At 46.4% G+C, this 23011-nt stretch overlaps 1 protein-coding gene across 1 annotated transcript in view; it reads left to right on the top strand.

Moving 5' to 3' along the window:
* The window catches only part of SIAE (sialic acid acetylesterase), a 1017559-nt gene that overhangs the window by 838220 nt on the left and 156328 nt on the right, over window positions 1-23011 (top strand). Inside the window, exon 9 of the mRNA XM_069224521.1 lies at window positions 13714-13909. Coding sequence (XP_069080622.1) covers window positions 13714-13909 — 196 coding nt within the window. The remainder of the gene's footprint in view (window positions 1-13713; window positions 13910-23011) is intronic.

Genomic DNA, 23011 nt, shown 5'->3' with positions numbered 1-23011 from the left:
AACTACCCTGTCTATAAAATATACTTAACAAAAGACTACAACAAACTCCATATGTCAAAGGAGCACATGCTTTTTAGGCACATTCAGGTTTTCTCTTTCTTGTTTTCTGGGCCAACGGTGTGCAGCTTCCACTTGCTTCCTTGCAGCACTAGGACCTTCATCAGGGTCTGAATGTAAAGTTGACTCATTTGCTACTACCGGACTAGACTCTCCTGTTTCAGTTTCAACTGTTGACCTCTCCAGACTCCTTAGATCGGACATGTACTGTTTCAGGCTCCGTGTGCTCCACAACAGTTTGACTAACCTGATCCTGTTGTCTCTCTGTCACCATAGGTACTTCTGAAACAGGTGCTGTCACATCTAGGGGACACTCAATCAATTAGTCAATTAGGATTTATAAAACATCTGATAGGGTATCCAGGTGCTTACAGGTCCCGGAGGCTTATTCGAACAGCCAAGTCTTAAGGGCCATTCGGAATTCCTGAAGTGAGGTGAGGGTCCTGGGGGGTGTGGGGAAGCTGTTCCAGGTTTTTGCTGCAATTTGAGAGAAGAAGCGTCCTGTACTACTGCTTTGGTAGATGCAGGGAGTATGGGCAAGTGAAAGGGAGGCAGAGCGTAGTCTTCTTGATCGTTGGTAGAAGGCAGGTGGTGGTTAATCTACGTGGGTCCTTGGTTTTGTAGAGCCTTGTGTGCATGGGTCAGCAGCTTGAATTGGCATCTCTTCTGTATGGGGAGCCAGTGGAGTTGCCTGAACTGAGATATGATGTAGGTTCATTGGGGAAGGTTGAGGTTGAGTCTGGCTTCTGTGTTCTGTATGGTCTGAAGTCTCTGAAGTAGGTGTGGGGCGATTGCTATGTAGAGGGCTTTGCCACAGTCCTTTCGGCAGGTTATGAGGGCCTGTGTCACTGTGTGTCTCGTGTGTAGAGGTAGCCACTTAATGATCTTATGTAGCATGCGCAAAATGAGGAAGCAGGCGGAGGAGACATCGTTGACCTGTGATTTCATGGGGAGCTTGTTGTCAGTGATGATTCTGAGGTTTCTGGCATGGTCAGAGGGAGTGGGTCCCAGGTCTCATGGCCATCAGGAGTCAGTATTCTGTCTTGTCTGTGTTCAGCTGCAGGCAATTGTTCTTCATCCAATCAGTGATGCATGCATCTGTGGATGCTGGTTCTGGTGATGAAGGGGTTGTTGGTAAGTGAGAGGATGCGTTGGGTGTTGTCTGCGTTGAAACCGTGGGATCTCACAATGTTGGCCATTGGGATCTTGTATGCATTGAAGAGCGTGGGGCTGAGGGATGAGCCCAAGGGGACACCACAGGTGATCTCCTTGGGTTTGGAGATGAAAGGTGGGAGGTAGATCTGGGTTCTTCCAGTGAGGAAGGAGTTGATCAATGTGAGCGCGTGCCCTTGGATGCCAATGTGGTGGAGTCTTTTGCTCAGCATGTGGTGGAATACGTTGTTGAAAACTGCTGAGAGGTCAAGGGGATCAAAGCTGCTGTTTGTCCTAAGTCGAAGAGGGTTTGGGTGTCGTTAGTGGCTGCGATCAGGGCAGTTTCAGTGATGTGTTTGCAGTGGAAGACGGATTGGGAGGCATTGAGTAGTTGGTTCTGCCCAAGGTATGTTATGAGTTGCTTGTTGATGATCTTTTCCAGTACCTTCACTGGGCATTGGAGCAGGGAGATTGGCTGGTTGGTTTGCGGTTCACTGGGGTCAGCGGAGGGTTTTTTGAGTAGTGGTCTGACTTTGCAGGAGTCATGAAATGTTGCAGTGTTAATGGAGGTGTTGAACAAGGTGGTGAGTTCCTTGCCGGTCCTTTGGTTTCCAAGATTGAAGATGCAGTGCTGGCGTGGGTATGTGGGAGCTCCCAAGTGGGTGGATTTCATGATGGAGGTGATGTCCTGGGTGGAGAGGATGTTCCAGGTGGTCAGTATGTGGTTTTTGAAGATTACAGTGGTGGCATATCTGTCGAGGAAGTATGTAGGTGTGGGTTGCAGTTTGAAGCTTTTTAATATGGTTGTGATCTTGTTGTGGAAGAAGTGGGTAAGGTTGTCACACAGCTCTTGTGAGGGTGTGATGTTTTTGCTGGCAGCTAGGTTGGAGAATTCCTTAATGATGTTGAAAAGTTTCTTGGTGTTGTTGGTACTGGTTTCAATGCGTGTGGCAAGGGCTCTCTTCTTTGTTGCTTCAGCAGGTAGTGGTACAGGTTGAGGGAGGTCTTGAAGGTTGCTCTGTCGGAGGTGTCCATGCTGGCGCACTGTCTCTTTTCCAGCTGTTTGCTGTCTCATTTCACTGTTCTGAGTTCTTGGGTGTACTAGCTGGCCTTTTTGGATGATTTATCTCTGGATGTTGCTTTTGATGGGGACGATGCTGTTGGAGCAATTGGTCATCCATGCTTTGGAGTTTTTCACTTGTTAGACATTGGTGGCAATAGTGGGGCTGGAGGTGTTGAAGGCATCTGCACAACTGGTCTCTGAGATTTTGTTCCACCTCCATTGGAGGGGGGTGCTGGGGTGTGGGGGCTGGAGATGCTGAAGTGGATGAATGAGTGGTCCATGTGAGTTCTACAACATGACTGTATTTGATGTGGTTGCTGGAGGTGAAAATGGTGTCCAGCATGTCTCCTGTGGCGTGTGTAGGGACATGGACAATCTGGGTCAATCGGAGGCTGCTAATACTGTTGAGGAAATGTGCAGTGTTGTTGTTGTTCGGGTCGTCTATGTGGAAATTTAAGTCACCAAGGAAGATGTCCTTGGAGTCTTAGGCTGGGGGCGCAACAAAGTCTGCGATGGTGTTGCAGAAGCTGGAGCATGGGCCTGGGGGTTGGTATGCGAGGGTGCCTCTGTTGGTTATTTTGCCATCCATGTGGAGCTTGAAGTTGAACTGTTCCAAGGGGGTGGTGGTGTTGTCGGTGGTGGTGGGGCACTGTATGGTGATCGCTGTGGCAGTGTCTGGGACGGATGTGAGGTTGAGCCAGATCTCGGTGAGGAAGACCATGTTGGGTGCAAGGGTGGGGATTAGGTTCCATAATTCTGTGGAATGCTTGAATAGTGAGCAGGTGTTGAGAAGGGTGCATGCGAGTTGGTGTTTTTGTTCAGGAGGTGTCTGCAGTGTGTTTAGGGTGAGGCTGGTTTGCAAGCTGGTGTGTGTGCTGTGGCAGGTGAAATGGCAGTGGGTGCAGGTAAAGGGTCCTAATGTGGAGGGTGGGTCAGCGCGGTGGCAGTGTTTGTTGCTGCATCAAGGGTGTAGATCTCGGCCATGGTGTATCTTCAGGGGGAGGGAGAGCTAGAGGTAGTGGCACTGGACGTGGTTCAGGCACTGACAAGCGCAGACGAGCATGCCAGCTGCACGGTTGCACTGCAGCCTGGGAAGAATGGTGCATGGAAAACCATGAACAGGAAAACCCTGGCGGGAGAACTGAGGCAGCTGTGGTGTCACTGGATTAGTCTGGAAAAGCAGGCAGTAGAAGCCACAGGCAAGTAGCAGGATAGGTGTCCAGGTGCCTAGAAGGAACTCTGCGAGTATGGGAAGCATGAATCCAGTTAGGGATCACTCCACATTTAACTGCTGTTGTGGTTACCAAGGTGACTTCAAATGGTCCACGCCAATGAGGCTCCAGATACGTATTTCTTCACTAAGACCTAATCTCCAGTATTGAGGTCATGACACTGTTCCTGATGCTCAGGGGCTGTGGCTGCTTTGACCTGATTGGACATAGAATGCACCACATCAGCTAGCCCTTTACAGTAGTCAAGGACCATATCCTCTGTAATGTTCACAAGTGCATTCAAAGGAATAGCTGGCAATCTCATAGCTCTGCCCATAATGTTCTCATGGGGAGACAGTCATGCCTTCCAATCAGGTACACTGCGAAGACAAAATAAGAGTCAAATCATTAGGCCTTTTCAAAGATGTCGAAGCACACACTTGCCAGTCTGAATTGCAGTGTCCCATTCACCTGTTCAACAAGTCCCAAAACCTAAGGTCTATAGCTGCAATTTAGTCTCTGTTCACTTCCAGACCTCATTATTAAAATTAATCTTGCAATCTGATTCCAGATAAGTCAGAAATCCAAACCTTGGTATGAGTTCTCTCAACAACAGTTTTTCTGCAGTGAGGCTGTCATTTCTTCTGGTCGGGTAAGCTTCACTGCAACGCGAGTAAATGCATACAATCACCAGAACATATCTCAGCTTGTTACACACTGGCATCTCAAAAAAGTGCAACTGCATCCTGTTAAAGGGTCCTCCTGATCTTCCTGTGGGACTTATGGTTACTGCAGTTCTCTTCACAACATTGTTGTGCTGGCACATAGCACATCTGTGACACAGTGCTTCAGCCATCAACCTGAACTTGGGATTAAACCATATCTGTTTAAACAACTTCACCATGGCATCTCTGCCAACTTGAGCTGGACCATAGAAATGCACAGGAATTGGAGGTAACGAGCTATTTGTCAACAATGGCCTTCTGTCCTTTGGGACCCAAATGCCATCATCCCTCTTGACACAACCTGCTCTCACCCAACTCTGCTGTTCTTACTCTGACACTTCTTCCTGAAGCCGTTTTACCTCTTTCCATGTGTCTGCAGTTGTTAACAAACTGTTGCAGTTGGTGTTATCCATTCCCTCATTTGTATAAGCTCCATTACATTTGCAGACATTGTGAGCACAGTACTTCACAACCTCATCAGCATAATTGTTACCTAATGTTACATGATAATTTCCAGTACCATGTGCTGGGCACATGACCACTGCAACTTGTTCAGGCAACTGTAACGCTTCAAGGATATCCCTTACTTACTCGCTATTCCAGATTGGGGGATCCGGAAGACATCATGAACCCCCTCTGGGTCCACAACTGTCCATAGTCATTAACAGCACTGTGAGAAAGTAGCCTCTTTCTAGCCTTGTTACCCCCACTTTTGGCCTGTTTGTGAGTGTATGTCAGGGTGTTTTCACTGTCTCACTGGGATCCTGCTAGCCAGGGCCCAGTGGTCATAGTGAAAACCCTATGTTTTCAGTCTGTTTGTTATGTGTCACTGGGACCCTGCTAGTCAGGACCCCAGTGCTCATAAGTTTGTGGCCTATATGTATGTGTTCCCTGTGTGGTGCCTAACTGTCTCACTGAGGCTCTGCTAACCAGAACCTCAGTGGTTATGCTCTCTCTGTACAAATTGTCACTAACAGGCTAGTGACCAATTTCACCAATTTACATTGGCATACTGGAACACCCTTATAATTCCCTAGTATATGGTACTGAGGTACCCAGGGTATTGGGGTTCCAGGAGATCCCTATGGGCTGCAGCATTTCTTTTGCCACCCATAGGGAGCTCTGACAATTCTTACACAGGCCTGCCACTGCAGCCTGAGTGAAATAACGTCTACGTTATTTCACAGCCATTTACGACTGCACTTAAGTAACTTATAAGTCACCTATATGTCTAACCTTTACCTGGTAAAGGTTAGGTGCAAAGTTACTTAGTGTGAGGGCACACTGGCACTAGCCAAGGTGCCCCCACATTGTTCAGGGCAAATTCCCCGGACTTTGTGAGTGCGGGGACACCATTACACGCGTGCACTACATATAGGTCACTACCTATGTGTAGCTTCACAATGGTAACTCCGAATATGGCCATGTAACATGTCTATGATCATGGAATTGCCCCCTTTATGCCATCCTGGCATAGTTAGCACAATCCCAGGATCCCAGTGGTCTGTAGCACAGACCCTGGTACTGCCAAACTGCCTTTTCAGGGGTTTCACTGCAGCTGCTGCTGCTGCCAACCCCTCAGACAGGTTTCTGCCCTCCTGGGGTCCAGCCAGGCCTGGCCCAGGATGACAGAACAAAGGACTTCCTCTGAGAGAGGGTGTTACACCCTCTCCCTTTGGAAAATGGTGTGAAGGCAGGGGAGGAGTAGCCTCCCCAGCCTCTGGAAATGCTTTCATGGGCATATTTGGTTCCCATTTCTGCATAAGCCAGTCTACACCGGTTCAGGGACCCCTTAGCCCTGCTCTGGCGCGAAACTGGACAAAGGAAAGGGGAGTGAACACTCCCCTGACCTGCACCTCCCCTGGGAGGTGTCCAGAGCTCCTCCAGTGTGCTCCAGACCTCTGCCATCTTGGAAACAGAGGTGCTGCTGGCACACTGGACTGCTCTGAGTGGCCAGTGCCACCAGGTGATGTCAGAGACTCCTTCTGATAGGCTCCTTCAGGTGTTGCTAGCCTATCCTCTCTCCTAAGTAGCCAAACCCTCTTTTCTGGCTGTTTAGGGTCTCTGCTTTGGGGATTTCCTTAGATAACGAATGCAAGAGCTCATCAGAGTTCCTCTGCATCTCTCTCTTCACCTTCTGCCAAGGAATCGACTGCTGACCACGCTGGAAGCCTGCAAAACTGCAACAAAGTAGCAAAGACGACTACTGCAACTCTGTAACGCTGATCCTGCCGCCTTCTCGACTGTTTTCCTGGTGGTGCATGCTGTGGGGGTAGTCTGCCTCCTCTCTGCACTAGAAGCTCCGAAGAAATCACCCGTGGGTCGACGGAATCTTCCCCCTGCAACTGCAGGCACCAAAGAACTGCATTACCGGTACTCTGGGTCTCCTCTCAGCACGACGAGCGAGGTCCCTTGATTCCAGCAACTCTGTCCAAGTGACTCCCACAGTCCAGTGACTCTTCAGTCCAAGTTTGGTGGAGGTAAGTCCTTGCCTCCCCACGCCAGACTGCATTGCTGGGAACCGCGACTTTTGCAGCTACTCCGGCCTCTGTGCACTTCCGGCGGAAATCCTTTGTGCACAGCCAAGCCTGGGTCCACGGCACTCTAACCTGCATTGCACGACTTTCTAAGTTGGTCTCCGGCGACGTGGGACTCCTTTGTGCAACTTCGGGTGACCACCGTTTCACTCTTCTTTGTAGTGCCTGTTCCGGCACTTCTGCGGGTGCTGCCTGCTTTTGAGAGGGCTCCTTGTCTTGTTCGACGCCCCCTCTGTCCCCAGACGCAATTGGCGACATCCTGGTCCCTCCTGGGCCACAGCAGCATCCAAAAACGCTAACTGCACGACTTGCAGCTAGCAAGGCTTGTTGGTGGTCTTTCGGCGGGAAAACACTTCTGTACGACTCTCCACGGCGTGGGGGATCCATCCTCCAAAGGGGAAGTCTCTAGCCCTTGTCGTTCCTGCAGAATCCTCAGCTTCTACTGTCCAGTAGCAGCTTCTTTGCACCCACAGCTGGCATTTCCTGGGCATCTGCCCATCTCCGACTTGCTTGTGACTTTTGGAGTTGGTCCCCTTGTTCCACAGGTACCCTCGACTGGAAATCCATCGTTGTTGCATTGCTGGTTTGTGTCTTTCCTGCAGAATTCCCCTATCACGACTTCTTTGTCCTTTGGGGAACTTTAGTGCACTTTGCATTCACTTTTCAGGGTCTTGGGGTGGGCTATTTTTCTAACCCTTACTATTTTCTAATAGTCCCAGCGACCCTCTACAAGGTCACATAGGTTTGGGGTCCATTCGTGGTTTGCATTCCACTTTTGGAGTATATGGTTTGTGTTGCCCCTATCCCTATGTGTCCCCATTGCTTCCTATTGTAACTATACATTGTTTGCACTGTTTTCTAAGACTATACTGCATATTTTTGGTATTGTGTACATATATCTTGTGTATATTTGCTATCCTCATACTGAGGGTACACTCTGAGATACTTTGGCATATTGTCATAAAAATAAAGTACCTTTATTTTTAGTATATCTGTGTATTGTGTTTTCTTTTGATATTGTGCAAGTGACACTAGTGGTACTGTAGGAGCTTCACTCGTCTCCTAGTTCAGCCTAAGCTGCTCTGCTAAGCTACCATTATCTATCAGCCTATGCTGCTAGACACCCTATACACTAATAAGGGATAACTGGGCCTGGTGCAAGGTGCAAGTACCCCTTGGTACTCACTACAAGCCAGTCCAGCCTCCTACATTGGTTGTGCAGCGGTGGGATAAGTGCTTTGAGACTACTTACCACTCTTGTCATTGTACTTTTCATAAGAGAAAAATATACAAAACAAGTTCAGTGTGTGTACACATAACTAAAAAGTTTTGCATTTCCTCTTTTCACTCTTTTCTAAGTGCTGAAAAGTACCTCTAAACTTGCTAAAAAGTTCTAAAAAGTTTCAAAAGTGTTTTTCCCTCTTTCTAAAAGTTCTGAAAACTTTTTCTTCACTTTTTCTGTCACTTAAACTCTTTCTAATATGTCTGGCACAGGCCAAAACGTTGATCTGTCCAAACTTGCCTATGACCACCTTAGCTGGAAAGGAGCAAGGAGTCTCTGTATAGAAAGAGGTTTGAGTGTAGGGAAGAATCCTTCCTTGGAATTGTTACTCAACATGCTTAGAGAACAAGATAAGGCCAAAAGTGCCCCATCTGTTGAAAAAATAGCTAATGGTTCCCAATCTGATCCTGGGACTCCCCAAGGAAAAGATTCAGGAAAGAAACTTCCTAGCCTGCCCATTACTAGACAGTCCAGCATAGTTGGTAATGATTAAGAGTCACACCATACAGATAGTGTTGTCTCACATCATAGCAAGAGCATTCATTCTCACCACAGTAGAAGTGATGTTTCTGTAAACCAAGCTGTTAGGGTGCCTTCTGTAAGGGACAGGTCTCCTTCTGTCCATTCTCACCATACTTCTGTTTCAAGGCATGTCCCTCCCACCCACCCTGATGACAGATTGTTAGAAAGGGAGCTCAATAGATTGAGAGTGGAACAAACCAGACTGAAGCTCAAGAAGCAACAGCTGGATTTGGATAGACAGACCTTAGAAGTAGAGAAGGAGAGACAGAAATTGGGTTTAGAAACCCATGGTGGCAGCAGCAGTATTCCCCATAGTCATCCTGCAAAAGAGCATGATTCCAGGAATCTGCACAAGATAGTTCCCCCTTACAAGGAGGGGGATGACATTAACAAGTGGTTTGCTGCACTTGAGAGGGCCTGTGCTGTACAGGATGTCCCTCAAAGGCAGTGGGCTGCTATCCTATGGCTATCATTTAGTGGAAAAGGTAGGGATAGGCTCCTTACTGTGAAAGAAAGTGAAGCCAATGATTACAAAGTTCTTAAGAATGCACTCCTGGATGGTTATGGCTTAACCACTGAACAATACAGGATCAAGTTCAGAGAGACCAAAAAGGAGTCTTCACAAGACTGGGTTGATTTCATTGACCATTCAGTGAAGGCCTTGGAGGGGTGGTTACATGGCAGTAAAGTTACTGATTATGACAGCCTGTATAACTTGATCCTGAGAGAGCATATTCCTAATAATTGTGTGTCTGATTTGTTGCACCAGTACTTGGTGGACTCTGATCTGACCTCTCCCCAAGAATTGGGAAAGAAGGCAGACAAATGGGTCAGAACAAGGGTGAACAGAAAAGTTCATACAGGGGGTGACAAAGAGAACAATAAGAAGAAAGATGTCAAACAACCCTTCTGGAGGTTTCTCCCAGCATTTAGGAACAGGGCACCAGAGTATAAAAAACAAGGCTCCCAGACCCATCTTCAGTTCACTACTTGACCTGCGTAAGGACTATCAGAGGACTGCCTGCCACTGTGACCTACTGTGCACTCCTCCAGACTGCTTTGCTACCTGGAGCCTGCCTTGAACCTTCAGAGGCCAACCATGCTGTGAAGCCTTGCATCTTCACATGCACCCAGGGCTTCCAGAAGTGACTCCAAGGGCTTGTTTTGCTGGCCTCCTGTTCAGAGCCACAGGAAAATAAGAGGCTCTCCCCATTTGAACCCGCACCTGGACCCTGCCTGAGTGAAACCTGAACCCAGCGTGGTCTCCATCCACTCCTGGACCCCTGGTTGTGGTGCTAAAGGTGCCTCGACTGCCTTTTTCTAAAACAGAGTATTTGCTATTTTGAACTTGAAACTTTAAAAATTCATACCTCTGGTTTTACTGGTTGGATTTGTAACATTTTAGTGTTAAATCATTTATTAAGCATGCTTCTATTTTTCTAAATTAGTTTGGGATTTTTATTGTGTTGTGTTTTCATTATATTGCTGTTTGTGTGTTGCATAAATACTTAACACACTACCTTTAAGTGTAGCCTGACTGCTTTTTGTTCCAACCTATCCAGGATTTAGCACAAGTTAAATTAGTGACGTTTTGTGGTTCAACCTACAAGAGATTTGGGCTGTTGCTTGACCAGGGCTCACACCCCAGTCAACCAACAACCCAATTTCTCACAAAGTCTACCTTGTATCTTTGAGCTAACTCTGGTAATTTGTCATAAGCTTGTCCTGCACGTCTAGTAACATCCTTACACAGGAACACAAGATAATTTTCATGATACGTATCTAAATGAGTCACTGTAAAGTTCCCACTAATCATCTCATCCAGTTCTAACTTTAATTTTGTCACATCCACCAGGTTCTCTCTCTCCGTTGACTGAATTGTTCCCTAACTCACTTCAGTTAGCACACTTTTTCTTGGAGGAGTATCAGCATTAAAAGCCTTCACCCACTTGTCTATTTCCTTAGCACTAAGACTCCCTATCACTACTGGTACTTTTGACATTTTTCCATCTCCAGGGGCACCACTCCTAGAATTTAAAGGCAGCTCCCATAGAGGTGTTCCTGAAGTTGGCATTCTCTGATACGTACCTATGGAGCCGAGAAGCACAAGGAGAGCTTGGGTGTGTCAGAACTAGAGAAACAAATCCTCTAGTATCAGGACTGCTGCAGCAGTATTTTACCTACCTACTGCACCGGGGACAGCCAAATGATAAGTTAGGCTCCCAGTTTTAATTTATTGCTGATTTTTGCAGATAAACACAGACAGAAAACAATCTGCTTCCTGTCTGTATTTTTTTTTCAATAGTGGAAAAATACAGAAAATTGTGTTTCTTGTGCGCGACTCTCCATCAGGGCCATCATTAATTCCAGGCCAACAACATAGCAGATAGACAGCATGGAGAGCTAAGAAACAGAATGAGATTTCCTTAAATAAAGCATATGTTAACGTACGTGTATATAATGCTAATATTCACCTGGATGTAGTGTTTTATTATATTTGGCTGCTTAATTTTTGTATAAAGCAACAGGAATCAAAGTATGAGTGCATGCTTATCAGTAAAAGGTATGTGGAAATATACCACACTGTGACTCCATTTATTCTCAAAACACAAACTAAATATGGATAAATACTAATGAGATTGCCAAAAAAAATATGGATAAATACAGATGGAAGTGTTAAAATAATAAATACCATAAAACCAGGAGGCCTAACTATAAGTTGTTTTTCTCAAGCAATCAGGCTTATGTATGGGAACCACAAGACCAATAGTATTTTGGATTGTAAGACCATCAGCGGTATTGGGGTGACAGAATCAGCAGAAGCATGAATTCTTGACCCTTTTCCCTTGGTTCATAACGTACATTTGCCAGTATAACCCCCACGGGATCAGGAGTCACATGTATTGGAGCAGTAGCTAATCCAAACTTTCCAACACTTCTTGTGCCATTTCCACACTCCTTCCGAGTCTCGTTGTACGGGGATAGACATTCTGACAATAGTAAATCTAGAAGGCTGTCTCAAGAGTCACTCTCACTAACCTCACTCATATCATCTGGTTCCTTTCACTTTCCCTCATTTTGTTTCTTGTCTCTTTTCTTTTCCTTTATTCCCTCAAATGCTTCAGTTGTCAAGGTCACATTCAATCCAACTCTCTCTAGCATGTCAGTTCTCCATCTGTTTTGTTCAGCATCTTGTCAAGCATCCACATAGGTGTCCAGTGCTCTTCGAGCTCTTTCCTCTAGCATGAGCAGCACATTCCCAAGCATTAAGTTCCTCATATTGTGCAGGTCCAGGAGGTGTTTCATCTCATAGAAATCACACTCAGGTTTTTAATATTTTTCAAATTAAATGTGCCATAACGTGAACACCTTAAAGCACCTTCTTTTTCTGTGATCGTCTGCCCTTGAATAATCCAAATACACATGTGGAGACCTACATTTACTGCCATATAATAACCTGGGGTATCTTTGGGAGGTTTCTCTTCTCCCTCTCTACTAGTTACAGGCACATATTCTCTAAACAGAACTCATATTACCTTAAAACAATTAATTTTCAACCAAATATCAATAATCAGAATGAGAAATTTTGTTCTGGACCAAGAAGTAACTCTTTATCCACAATGTCTTGTTCAGCAGCGACAACCAATCAGAGTGCATCCCCTTGTGATGTCCACAACCAATACCAGAGCTGCAGTACACCAACCGACCAATACCAGTGCCCCACACTGTGATGTCAATCTTGCTTCTTGCATCAGCCCGCCATCCTCTACAATCTGTACGAACACACACACACATATAGCAAAATGCAATACAATAACCTTAGTCTGCTCCACTAAAGCATTGACAGTATTCACTCACCCACGAGTATCAAACACTTTGAACGAAACCTCGATCCTACTATCTCAAATACATTATATGCCTTTCACTAACTGTGACTCAGACGGGTGCACCTGCAAATAAAGAATGCTGCAACACAAGCAAACTCCACATTGAAGGTTAGACCCACAACCAACATTTTAGGCCTTTAATCAAGCTAACTTAGTATGATACTTCAAGGCACATTCAAAATACATGATTATACGTACATCTTCAATTAATATTTCAACAATTTATTAATTAGAAATATCTGATTTTAAATGTGCACATATATTGAAATCCAGCATGTTAAAATCCCCATTTGAATTATTAATCTTGTTCTGTGAATGCACCTTCAACGATACATTGGATGTTCCTCTTATATTGGTACTATTAAAATACACGATATATGCATTGTTGATTACAGTTTTCGGTCACTCCAGCAACGTATAATGGCACAACCAAAGTTATGCGTTCTCACAGGCAGAACTGGGATCTGCCCCCATGGCCTAGTAGTAGTGTATGGAGTTGGGAACACTTGCAAATTCACAGTGGCTACGCCAGGTACGTAGGTCCAATAGAATTAAAAAAGAGGAGAAACTGTCCCTTCTTGTGTGAGGTACTGGCAGCTTGAGGTGCTACTGCCAGTTAGCACTCTGAGCCAGGCTCCCCTAACCAATTTAAATACCCACTGGTCTGGTCCAGGCCCCTAAGCCAACTTGCTGAATTCTACACAACCTCTCATCCCTGCATCCCTGTCAGGAGGGGGTAGCATTTTGGGTCACTGTTTATTACTCCACATGTTGCATCCATGGACATTCAAGACCAAGAAATGGCCCTAGGGGAGGACGTGTTGTGGGTTTTTACTATGCTTCACACAGTGTGTTAAAATCATAAAACATTGGCCTGCTTCCTGTGGCTGAAGTTTTATGAGTTTAAATTGAACAGTGCTTGTCCCCCCACTACAGACATCATTTATTCACTTACCAAGGCACACCCTGCCAGCCCCTCCTGTTTCCTCCTGTTGTCTTTAACACCGTACTGGTTATTCTCACCCCTTTTTAACCAGACTGTGCCACTCCCACCAAAAAGGCATTCAGCAGAAGGCTAGAACTCCACTGGTGAGTTCATAATTTACAATTACAATCACCCTATAAGGGAGAGAGCTCTAACAAGTAAAGACATTGGAAAAATCTGCAGATTGACAGATGTGTGTAAGTGCTTGTGTGTTGCTAAAGAGTCAGGGTTGCAAAGTTTTGAATTAAATTCCAGGGTTTGCAATAATATAGATGATGTGTTTTCTTTCTAGTGTTCATCCTCGAGATAAACAAAGTGTTGCACACAGACTAGCTTTGGGAGCAAGAGCCGTGGCCTATGGTGAAAAAGGAATTGAATTCCAGGGCCCATTTCCCAAAGATATTATTGTTGTTGAAAATGAGGCATACATAAACATCACTTACAATCAAAAGCTACTTATAAAGCCCACCAACTACAGCATATTTGAGGTAAGAACGCAACTTGAATCAGTACAATGTATGATTCCATTTACAATATGCAAATGTTTTGGGGGCATGAAGGAACTATTGCTACTGCATAGTATATCTGCAATGCCCAAAACCACTGAGCAAAATCTGGTGGGTTTGAGATATATAGATGATGCAAGATATGTTTTTTACAGTTTAAAAAATCAGGCTACCTACAGAAATGGTTGTGACAGGTCCCCGACGTTCAGTTCAGTTCATCCCATGTTTAACTGATACCTCTCCTCTTACACACCAAAGCAGCCGCTACCCCGCCTCAATGTCCCCATAGCACAGCTTACACAGCAGCCAATGGAATCCCAATGTGCGCACATAGCTGGCACTGACCAGCAGCTGCTGCCCCACTATCTGAGCCATGCTGCGTCACCCCACACACAAACCTCCCCTCCAGGACACCAGGTTCCTTACGTTAAATATTCGAGGCATTTGAGAAAACATTACACAATCTATTCCTACATCAGGTAACAGTAAGCACAAATAATATTATTACAAGAAACGCACATAACACAGCAAGAGTTGGGACACCTAAGCAAGCGTTGGCGCAACCAAATCTATGCCACGACGCACTCTGCATACGCTAGAGGTACCATGATATAGGTTTGTCCGGTGTCCTGTTTCAAGAGTTAAGTTCTATAATCAACAAAGAAGCCAGTACGTCCTTCTGGAGGGCCGCCTTGACAGCCAACCCCTTCCCATTGGTAGTGTATATGCCCCTCACACCGATCAAGGCCCTTTCAAGGACTCACTCTCTACCATCCTAGCATACAAAACACACATCCCATGGATCCTAGGAAGGGATTACATTGCATACTAGATCTTAATTTGGATAGATCACAACCCCTGTTGCCTCGCTCACCTCCATGCATGCCAAGACTCCTTTTTCACACATGGACCACCACTGGTCATTGATAGATGTGCGACGCACACTGAACCCCCTGACCGCCTCTACTCTTTTCAATCGGCAGTACATAGCCTCTATGTGAGACTGGATAGATTACTTTGTTCTCAGACTTTGCTGCTGAGCCTCCACCACTCCGACTATCTCAGGAGTGTTATTTCTGACCATGATGGCTACACTTTAGATATTCTCTGGTCCACCCACCACAAGTCCCCACATGGAGGCTTCCCTGAGATTGCCTAGAGGACCCTGTATTCCAGCCGGGACAACAAGAGCACATCAGACAATATTTTGTAGAAAACACAGGTACAGCCTCTTCCAGGGCATTCAAATAGGATACTTTCAAGGCCTCTTTTACTGGGCTCTGCATACAAAAGATAGTGCGAGTCTGCCACACCCTAGAAGCGGAAGGCAGACAGAAAAAACAGAGCACCAACTTGCCAATCTCAGTAAGGCAGTGGATTCCCGTCCAGAGTTTGCACCCCGACTTGCAGAATTAAAAAACATTTACACAAAGCTACTAGAAGATCTACACCGCTTTAACTTCAGTGCTTATGCCTTCAGAGTGCACAGAGAAGGTGAGAGGACTGGCAGACGCCTCGCCTGGCTGGCTCAACAAGAGGTCATAGCTCCCCTAGTTACAGAGGTGGAGAACCCTTAGTGACTCACCGTACTAACCCAGCCGGAAATTCTCCAGGCTTTCGTAGACTACTACTCAATGCTGTATAGACCACCTGAGGTTCCCATAATCAAATCATCTGTGGTCTTTCTCACCCATGTTTCCCTCACCGCTATTTCAGCCCCAACCAGGCAAGCCCTTGACGAGGCCATCACCACCACACAGGTCAAACAGGTAGTCCAGGACCTCACCGGAACAAGACCCCAGGCCTCAACGGCATACCGCTAGAGTACTACAGCACCTTGGTGCTACTCGTACCTCACCTTGTCACTCTGTACGAGAAAGCACAATGTTTCGGGCGCTCCCCTGCACACAGCAGGACTCCTTGCTGATTCTCTATCCTGAAACCGGGCAGGAACCCTACAGACCTGGCCTCTTATTGGCCAATAGCCATACTTGGTTCAGACTATAAAATACTCAGAAAACTCCTACCGGACAGATATTCATAAATCCTCCCAGACCTTATACACACTGACCAGAATGGCTTTGTGCCGGGGTGAAACACGCCTCACATTATTCATCATCTGTTCCACATCCAGGATCAGGATCCAGGATCAAATCCAAGATCGCTATCCCCGCTCGGCCTGCCTGGTTCTGGATCTGGAAAATGACTTTGCCACCCTGACCTGGCCCTACCTGTTTGAGGTGTTGCATCGAGTGGGTATTGGACCATGGCTACTGGCATATACTGAACTCTTATATACTAATTCCACCTGAGTCCGCCTGGGGTGCTACATCTCAGCGCTATTCCCCATCAACCGGGGCACCCAACATGGGTGCCCCATTTCTCATCTGCTGTTCGTGTTAGCTTTGGAGCCACAGCCCTGCAGCTCCATGACAGTGGAATAGACTGGGGCATACCATTGGGGGATGGGATCCATGCAGTATCCCTCTATGTTGATGACCTCCTTTTGTACATCAGGGACATCACTATGGACCTCACCCTAATCCAACATATACTAGAGAAGTTTGCCTCCGCCGCTGGCCTTCAAGTCAACTGGATGAATTCAACGGTCTACCCGCTGAGCCCAGGACAATCACCCCAAGATATAGCAAGCGGAGATGCTCACCTTCGATGGTACCCACAAGAAGTCCGATACCTTGGTGTCCATCTTTACCACACACCCACTGACCTGGTCAATGGTTACTACTGTTGTGTTTTTAGTGGGATCCGTTCCCAAATGCGCTCCTGGCAGGCCCTTCCTCTGGCCCCAATAGGCAGGGTAACTTTGGCTAAAACGATTATCCTACCACAATTACTATACTACTTCACCAAGCTTCTATTAGTACTGCCCCCTCCTTTTTTGCAGAATTAAACACTCTTCTCATCACCCTGATATGTGACACCGGTAGCTCTACATTTACCGACTGACCAGGGGGCTATTGGAGCCCCCACGTTTGAGACCTATTTTCTTGCAGCGCAGCTTCAGTGGCTCTCTAGATGGAGGGCGGGCCATAACTTGAGGGAAACCACGGGTGCCCTGGTGCTGATCTCGCTCCCGATGTTGAGGAGACTCCTCCTAGGAAGGACACAGCCATTGCACACATGGCCACTGCAGGTGATAGCTTACCGTTGCATGGCCTGGATACACCGACTGTCCCGTAACACCCTGCTATACACCCCGCTGTTCCCAATTGTTGAGTTGCCCCACCAATGTGGATACAATATCGCCTGTAAACTAAACGTATGGTCAGATAAAGCGATTTACATAGTAGGCAGTCTTTTCTAGAGTGGTAAATCACTACCATTCACACAACTGGTGGAGGAGAACAACTTCCCCTAAGGACAATTTCTCCTTCACACCAGGTTGGTCCGTGCATGTAGAGCACTTTGGGAACCCACCGCTCATCCAGTACTACACTTCATCCCCTTGATGGGGGAGGGTAGACACCTAATCACCTGACTCCCAACAGCAATCAGGGAACTCACACACACACCGCTAATTGTGTACCAACAGCAGTGGGAGGGAGACTTCAGGAAGGTACTTCAGGACAAAAATGGTGCACAGTGCTGCGGTCCCCGAAGTCAATTTCACCTAACTTGCACTTCAGGAACATACAGCTTTTTATATTGCACAGGGCGTATCTCACCCCAGCGCGCATACACTGCCTGTTTCCCAATGCATTGCTGAATTGCCCATGTTGCCTAAACCAAAGGGCAGATTTCCTGCACATGTTCTGTTCCTACTCGTCCCTTCAAAGCTACTGGCATACAGTGCACTCTATGCTGCAAATGGTCACGGAGCTCACAGACCTGCATACATGATAGGCCAGCTCCCTAGGAATCTTCCGACACACTAAACAATAGCAAGTGTGAACCTGCTTTGCTTCACTGGCACTTCTCCTTCCGAAGCGCCCATTAATGATGCACTGGCGCAGCTCCCTTGGTGGCTACCTGGCATGGCGCGGTATGCAAATGGTCAACAGCGGAAGAGGGCACCCTTCGATATGAGGATGTACGCCGTCTTCGTAAGTGCCCAATCTTCCCTCTGTGAGCCACCCTGCTGGCACATTTCCATCAGGTGACACCGCCTCCCGCAGCTATCTCCACCCCATAGAATTACCCCCACTGCCTTAATCCATGGCACCTGTGAATTCATTAGGTTAGAGATGACAGGACAAGAGCCTGCGCATCTGTTCGATTCCTTACACTGACTGTCTACCACCTATACTGTACCCCCCTCCTTACCCGTCATGCACTGCTGCTCCCGTCCCATTATCATCCAATCCCCAAGGTTAACTCAGTTATCCCCCCTTCATCTGTTGAACTTATACTTTACAAACTCCCATTGTTACTAACAGGAGAGCCCTGGGACCCTGAACACTTATCCTGCAACCCGCTGTTCTCCTCATCCAGAGTACATGGGCAACCCGACTTGGATCACTGTGTTATGTTCATACTTTTCAATGTATCTGACTCTACTGTTTGTAATTCCTAATGGAAAACTCAATAAAACGTATTTAACAAAACTAACAGCAAAGCATGGTGATACCAGGTCCTAGAACATTAAGTCATAGGCACTGTAACACTTAGATCCTGAATCTTCCTGTATGAAATCGGTAGTGGCTGTCACAACAGAATTATTACTGCTGAATTAGGGGTATAGATATCAATACAAAAAATCTGATGAGTATGAACAATCAGTGGTGACTGCCTGTGATGCAACTGAATTAATATAACAGACCATGGCTGCTGAATTAGCGAGATAGATACCAGTACAGAAAATGGAGGGATATGAAGTTCGTGGGAGGTGAGTATTGTATTGGGTCTTATAGCACCACCTGAGTGAGGCTAAGTAACAGATTGAGCTAAACTTGGAAGAGGTAAATTAGAGGGGAGACAGAGGGGAGGAAGAGACCAGAGGGGGAGGACAGGGATAAGGAGAAAGGCATGTGGTACAGACATAGGATTCTCAAACACAGCAGTCTTTCGGTATGCAGGAAACTGGAGTATTATGCAGTGATGCTGGTTAGGCTTCACTATGTAATACTCTCACAATAACCCAAAGATGGTCCTTTGGATTCAAAGTACGAAATCCTTAGCTCAGTCCTGGTATTGTGGTAAAGAGCAGTCAGGCTTCACTAAAACAAACCTGTGTTAAGCATTTCAGACTACCAACATGGATGATAAGTAATTGACTCAAAAGACATCCAACACCAGTTCATTAAAAAAAATCCGATTTGTATGTTAATTTAGACACTAAAGTCAGAAATGGATAACTGGAGTTATAGCTTGTCAAGTGAAAAATAATTTATTGTATTTCAAGATGTTAAACTTTTACCATTGCGATCAGTGAGGAACATCACTAGTGACACTTGATCACTTGGAGGATGAGTTCAGAGGAACCCACTGGTTATTAACGTTGTGCGGGTCCCAGGAACAAGCTGCGCTAGACCAATTGTACCTGGCTCGTGGGGCCAGGTACAGAGGTGTCTTGGCTGTCCTTGGTACTGAAAGCGGAAGCGACAGATACTGAAGATTGATAATTGTGACACTCGGTCACTTGCAAGTCGAGTTTGTGGGAGCCCTCTGGGGGTTAGCCTTTTGTGGATCCCTGGACCAGGGATCATCAGGCAGAACAACTCTGCGTAGCTCAGGTGTCAGGTGGTTTGGGTGCAAACGTTGTTTGACTATCCATGGTGCTGAAAGGAAGCTGCGGTTGCCAGCTTTACCACTGAGATGGTGCAGGCAAAGAAATGAATGCAAAAACTCAACAAGGGAGCCACTAGCGATGTCAGATGCAGGTGTTGTGGTGTGCCCTCTGGTTGTAGCTATGAGTAAAGGTGGTGAAGACTGATCTGGACACCAACAAGCCTTGACAGTGGTATTGTGGAAGAAAAGTTATCTCTCCTTTGGGAAGTTATGGTTAGAATAGAAGCTGGCTGTAACTTAGTGGAGAGCTGGACTACACTTCCCACAATGCATTGGTCCACCTGCCTTTGGGCGATCCTTTGGAGGGCCTAATGGCCAGTGCTTCTTCGGTTCCGGTACGTGGCTTTTACTTGAGATGGACAGTGGACTAGTGCTACTAGTCCAAGGGAGTATGGTCTTGCCTTTGGCTCACAAAGGATTCCCTCTTGCTGGGAGAATTGGCCTTTGGTCTAGGACAAGCCTCAGTCGAGCAGTTCCAGGAAGGTTCCCACAGGTTCAAGGTATCACACCTTTGGTTTGTGCAGGTTCCTGTTGTCGCTGATGCAGGTCTCCTCTTGTCCCAAGTTGTTGCAGATCTGAGGTTCTAGTGCCAGGGATTCCCCTTAAATCCTAGATTTAGGTGATTTAGGAGTGTAGTGCAGGTAGACAATAGGTTACTAGCCCCAGCGGCTAATCTGCCCCTGAAGTGACCACATCCGATGGGTTGTGGCACCTTTTCTACCCAGAACCCTCTATTTTGCTATTTTTCAAGATGGCAGAAGTCTTCCTCAGCTGTAAAGACCAGGCTCCTGACTAACTAATTTTTGCACCTGCCCTGGGGCAAATGTGCCTAAGGCAGGGGGGTGGCTTTGTCCTCCACTAGGGGTGGGGGGGGGAGCTTGCTTGCATATCAGAGGTGGTGTGCCCGTTGAAGCTCACTGCCTTGTTGGGCCACTTCACTAGCCTTCCTGGGAAAGAGGGAGATGTCCAGGTCATTATCCTGACTACTGTTTTGGCGGCAGCAGCTGTGAGCTGGCTGCCAGAGCACATGAAAACTGGGGCAACTATATGGGCAACCTCTAAGGTTGCTCTGTGGGTCCATGCCACATTACCCTCAACATGAGAGCATGTCAGGGGTGAGAAAGCACATTGTGTGACACCATCATGACCCATTTTGGCACTACCCTAGTGGAGCTGGTGAAATTTGGTTTGCCTGGGTACCATCTTATGTTATCTTATGGACCGTTGTTCACTTATAGTGACCTTTAATGGAATGCCATTATAGGGACATATAAGCTTGTACTTATATTTCCATACCTTTAATATAATGCATCCTGTTTCTTGGGGTTCTGGAGGCCTTACTGGGGGGTGACTGACATATAGTAATGGCTTGGGCTATGCCACACATGGTTTCGGCACAGTTGAGTTCGAGAAGTTTACACTGCTCCTGCAGTCTGCAGTGGCAGGCCTGCTGTCCGTAGTTTACTTGGGTCACTCAGGGTGGCAAAAACAGTGCTTCAGGCCCTGGTGACCCCTTTACCACCCAAGCCCTGAGTACCATTGGTACAACATACTGGGTACTTATAAGGGGGGGTTAAAGTACTTGCAAGTTGAGGATACCAATTCACATTTACCAATTTAGGGAGAGAGCAGTAGACACTGGGGGCTGGCTAGCAGGCTCCAGTCACTTTCACAGTCATAATCAACAGCATCTAGAATACAAAGTGTGGGGGTTACAATCCAAAAAGGACACTTTCATGCAGGGTGGTTCAAATTGGGATGGCAATCTGTGAAAAGGCTAAGAGGATTATTGTATGTTGTGTATGAAGGTATCCAGTGTTGTCCATGTGCATGTTGAAGTAGTGGATGACCAGCGGTCTTTGATTGAGTGAAAGTCTGCAGCCATAGGTCGTTGTTGCTGATGGTGTTCGGCCAGTGAATTTGGAGAATTTTCATCAGGCAGATTTTGATGAAGGTCTGAACTTTCTTGGTAGTGGTCACTGTTCTTCTCCAAGTCTCTGCTCCATATAGGAGGACCGATGTTATGTTGGTGTTAAAATGTCCCATCTTGGTTTGCAGCTTTAATTCTTTGGTGCTTCAGCTTTTCTTTAGCTGAATGCTTATCCGATTTTTGCCTTGTCATTGGTGTCTGTGCCGCCCTGCTTGCCTATGACACTGCCCAAGTAAATAAAGGCCTAGAGCTCTTCCAGTGCATCACTTACAAGAGTGACTGCAATTGTTGTGCTGTCCGTGTTAGCCTTTAGGATCTTGGTTTGTCCCCTGTGAATGCTGAGGCCAAATTGTGCTGATGTGGCTGCCAGTTTGTTGGTCTTCTCTTACATCTGCAAATGGGTATGGGAGAGTATGGCCAGGTTGTCTGCAAAGTCCAGGTAATCGAGCTGAATCCAAGGTGTCCACTGGATTCCATTTCTGTGCTTGCTATGGATGCCTTCATGCTTCAGTCTATGGCCAGCAGTAAGGGTAAAGGCGAGAGCAAGCAACCCAGGCGGACTCCGGTTTTCACTGGAAGGTTTTCATGAATTGTCCACAATGAACTGTCTTGCAGATCATTCAATCATAAGAGTTCCTGAAGATTTTTATGAGTTTATCTGGCACACCATAGTGGTGAAGGAGTTCCAAAGGGTCTCTCTGTCCATGCTGTTGAATGCTTTCTCATAGTTGATGAGGTTGAAATAGAGGGGGAAGTTTCATTCCATCAACTGCTCAATGATGATGTGCAGTGTTGCAATCTGGTCTGTACAGGATCTATCTCTGTGGAAGCCAGTTTGCTGACCTCACAGATGTCAGAGTCGCCAGTGAGGAGTTTAGTTGGGGGTCTAGTATAAGAAGTGAGTGGCAGAGCATTTTGTTTGAATTAACAAGGGTCCAAGCGTGTTTTGTAATGAGTGGAATTATATTTTAATCCAGGTTCCCTCAGATGGGGGGGGGTTCTGCTTTTCTTTAGGAAGTATGTAGACCATTTAAACTGAACGTCAATGATAGAATGTTCAATGGGAATGCCCATCGATTTGTACATTTTGGACGCAACATGACCCCTTAAACACATACATGTGAGAGCGGGAAATAATGTTGATTTGGAAAATGGGCCCAGTTTGGATATCTTCGCCTTGATTTTTAGAAATTCATAAAAATCTAAATTATGAAGGTTGTAGTTCTCTTGTAGGGTGGCAAAGGTTAATAGTCTGGTACCTGAGGAGTGACCCGCTCTTAAGGAGATGCCTTTATTGGCCATTTTGGTCCAGTTATGGAGGAGCTTGCTGTATGTAGTTTCTTATTGTTCCAAAGTGAAATGGAATAGGATTCACTGTTGTTGGATGAGAGATCCTTGTCTAGCAT

This window comes from Pleurodeles waltl, chromosome 3_1, assembly GCF_031143425.1.
Source record: "Pleurodeles waltl isolate 20211129_DDA chromosome 3_1, aPleWal1.hap1.20221129, whole genome shotgun sequence".
In the NCBI taxonomy this organism is placed as follows: Eukaryota; Metazoa; Chordata; class Amphibia; order Caudata; family Salamandridae; genus Pleurodeles; species Pleurodeles waltl.
This window is presented reverse-complemented; position numbering and strand designations above follow the sequence as displayed.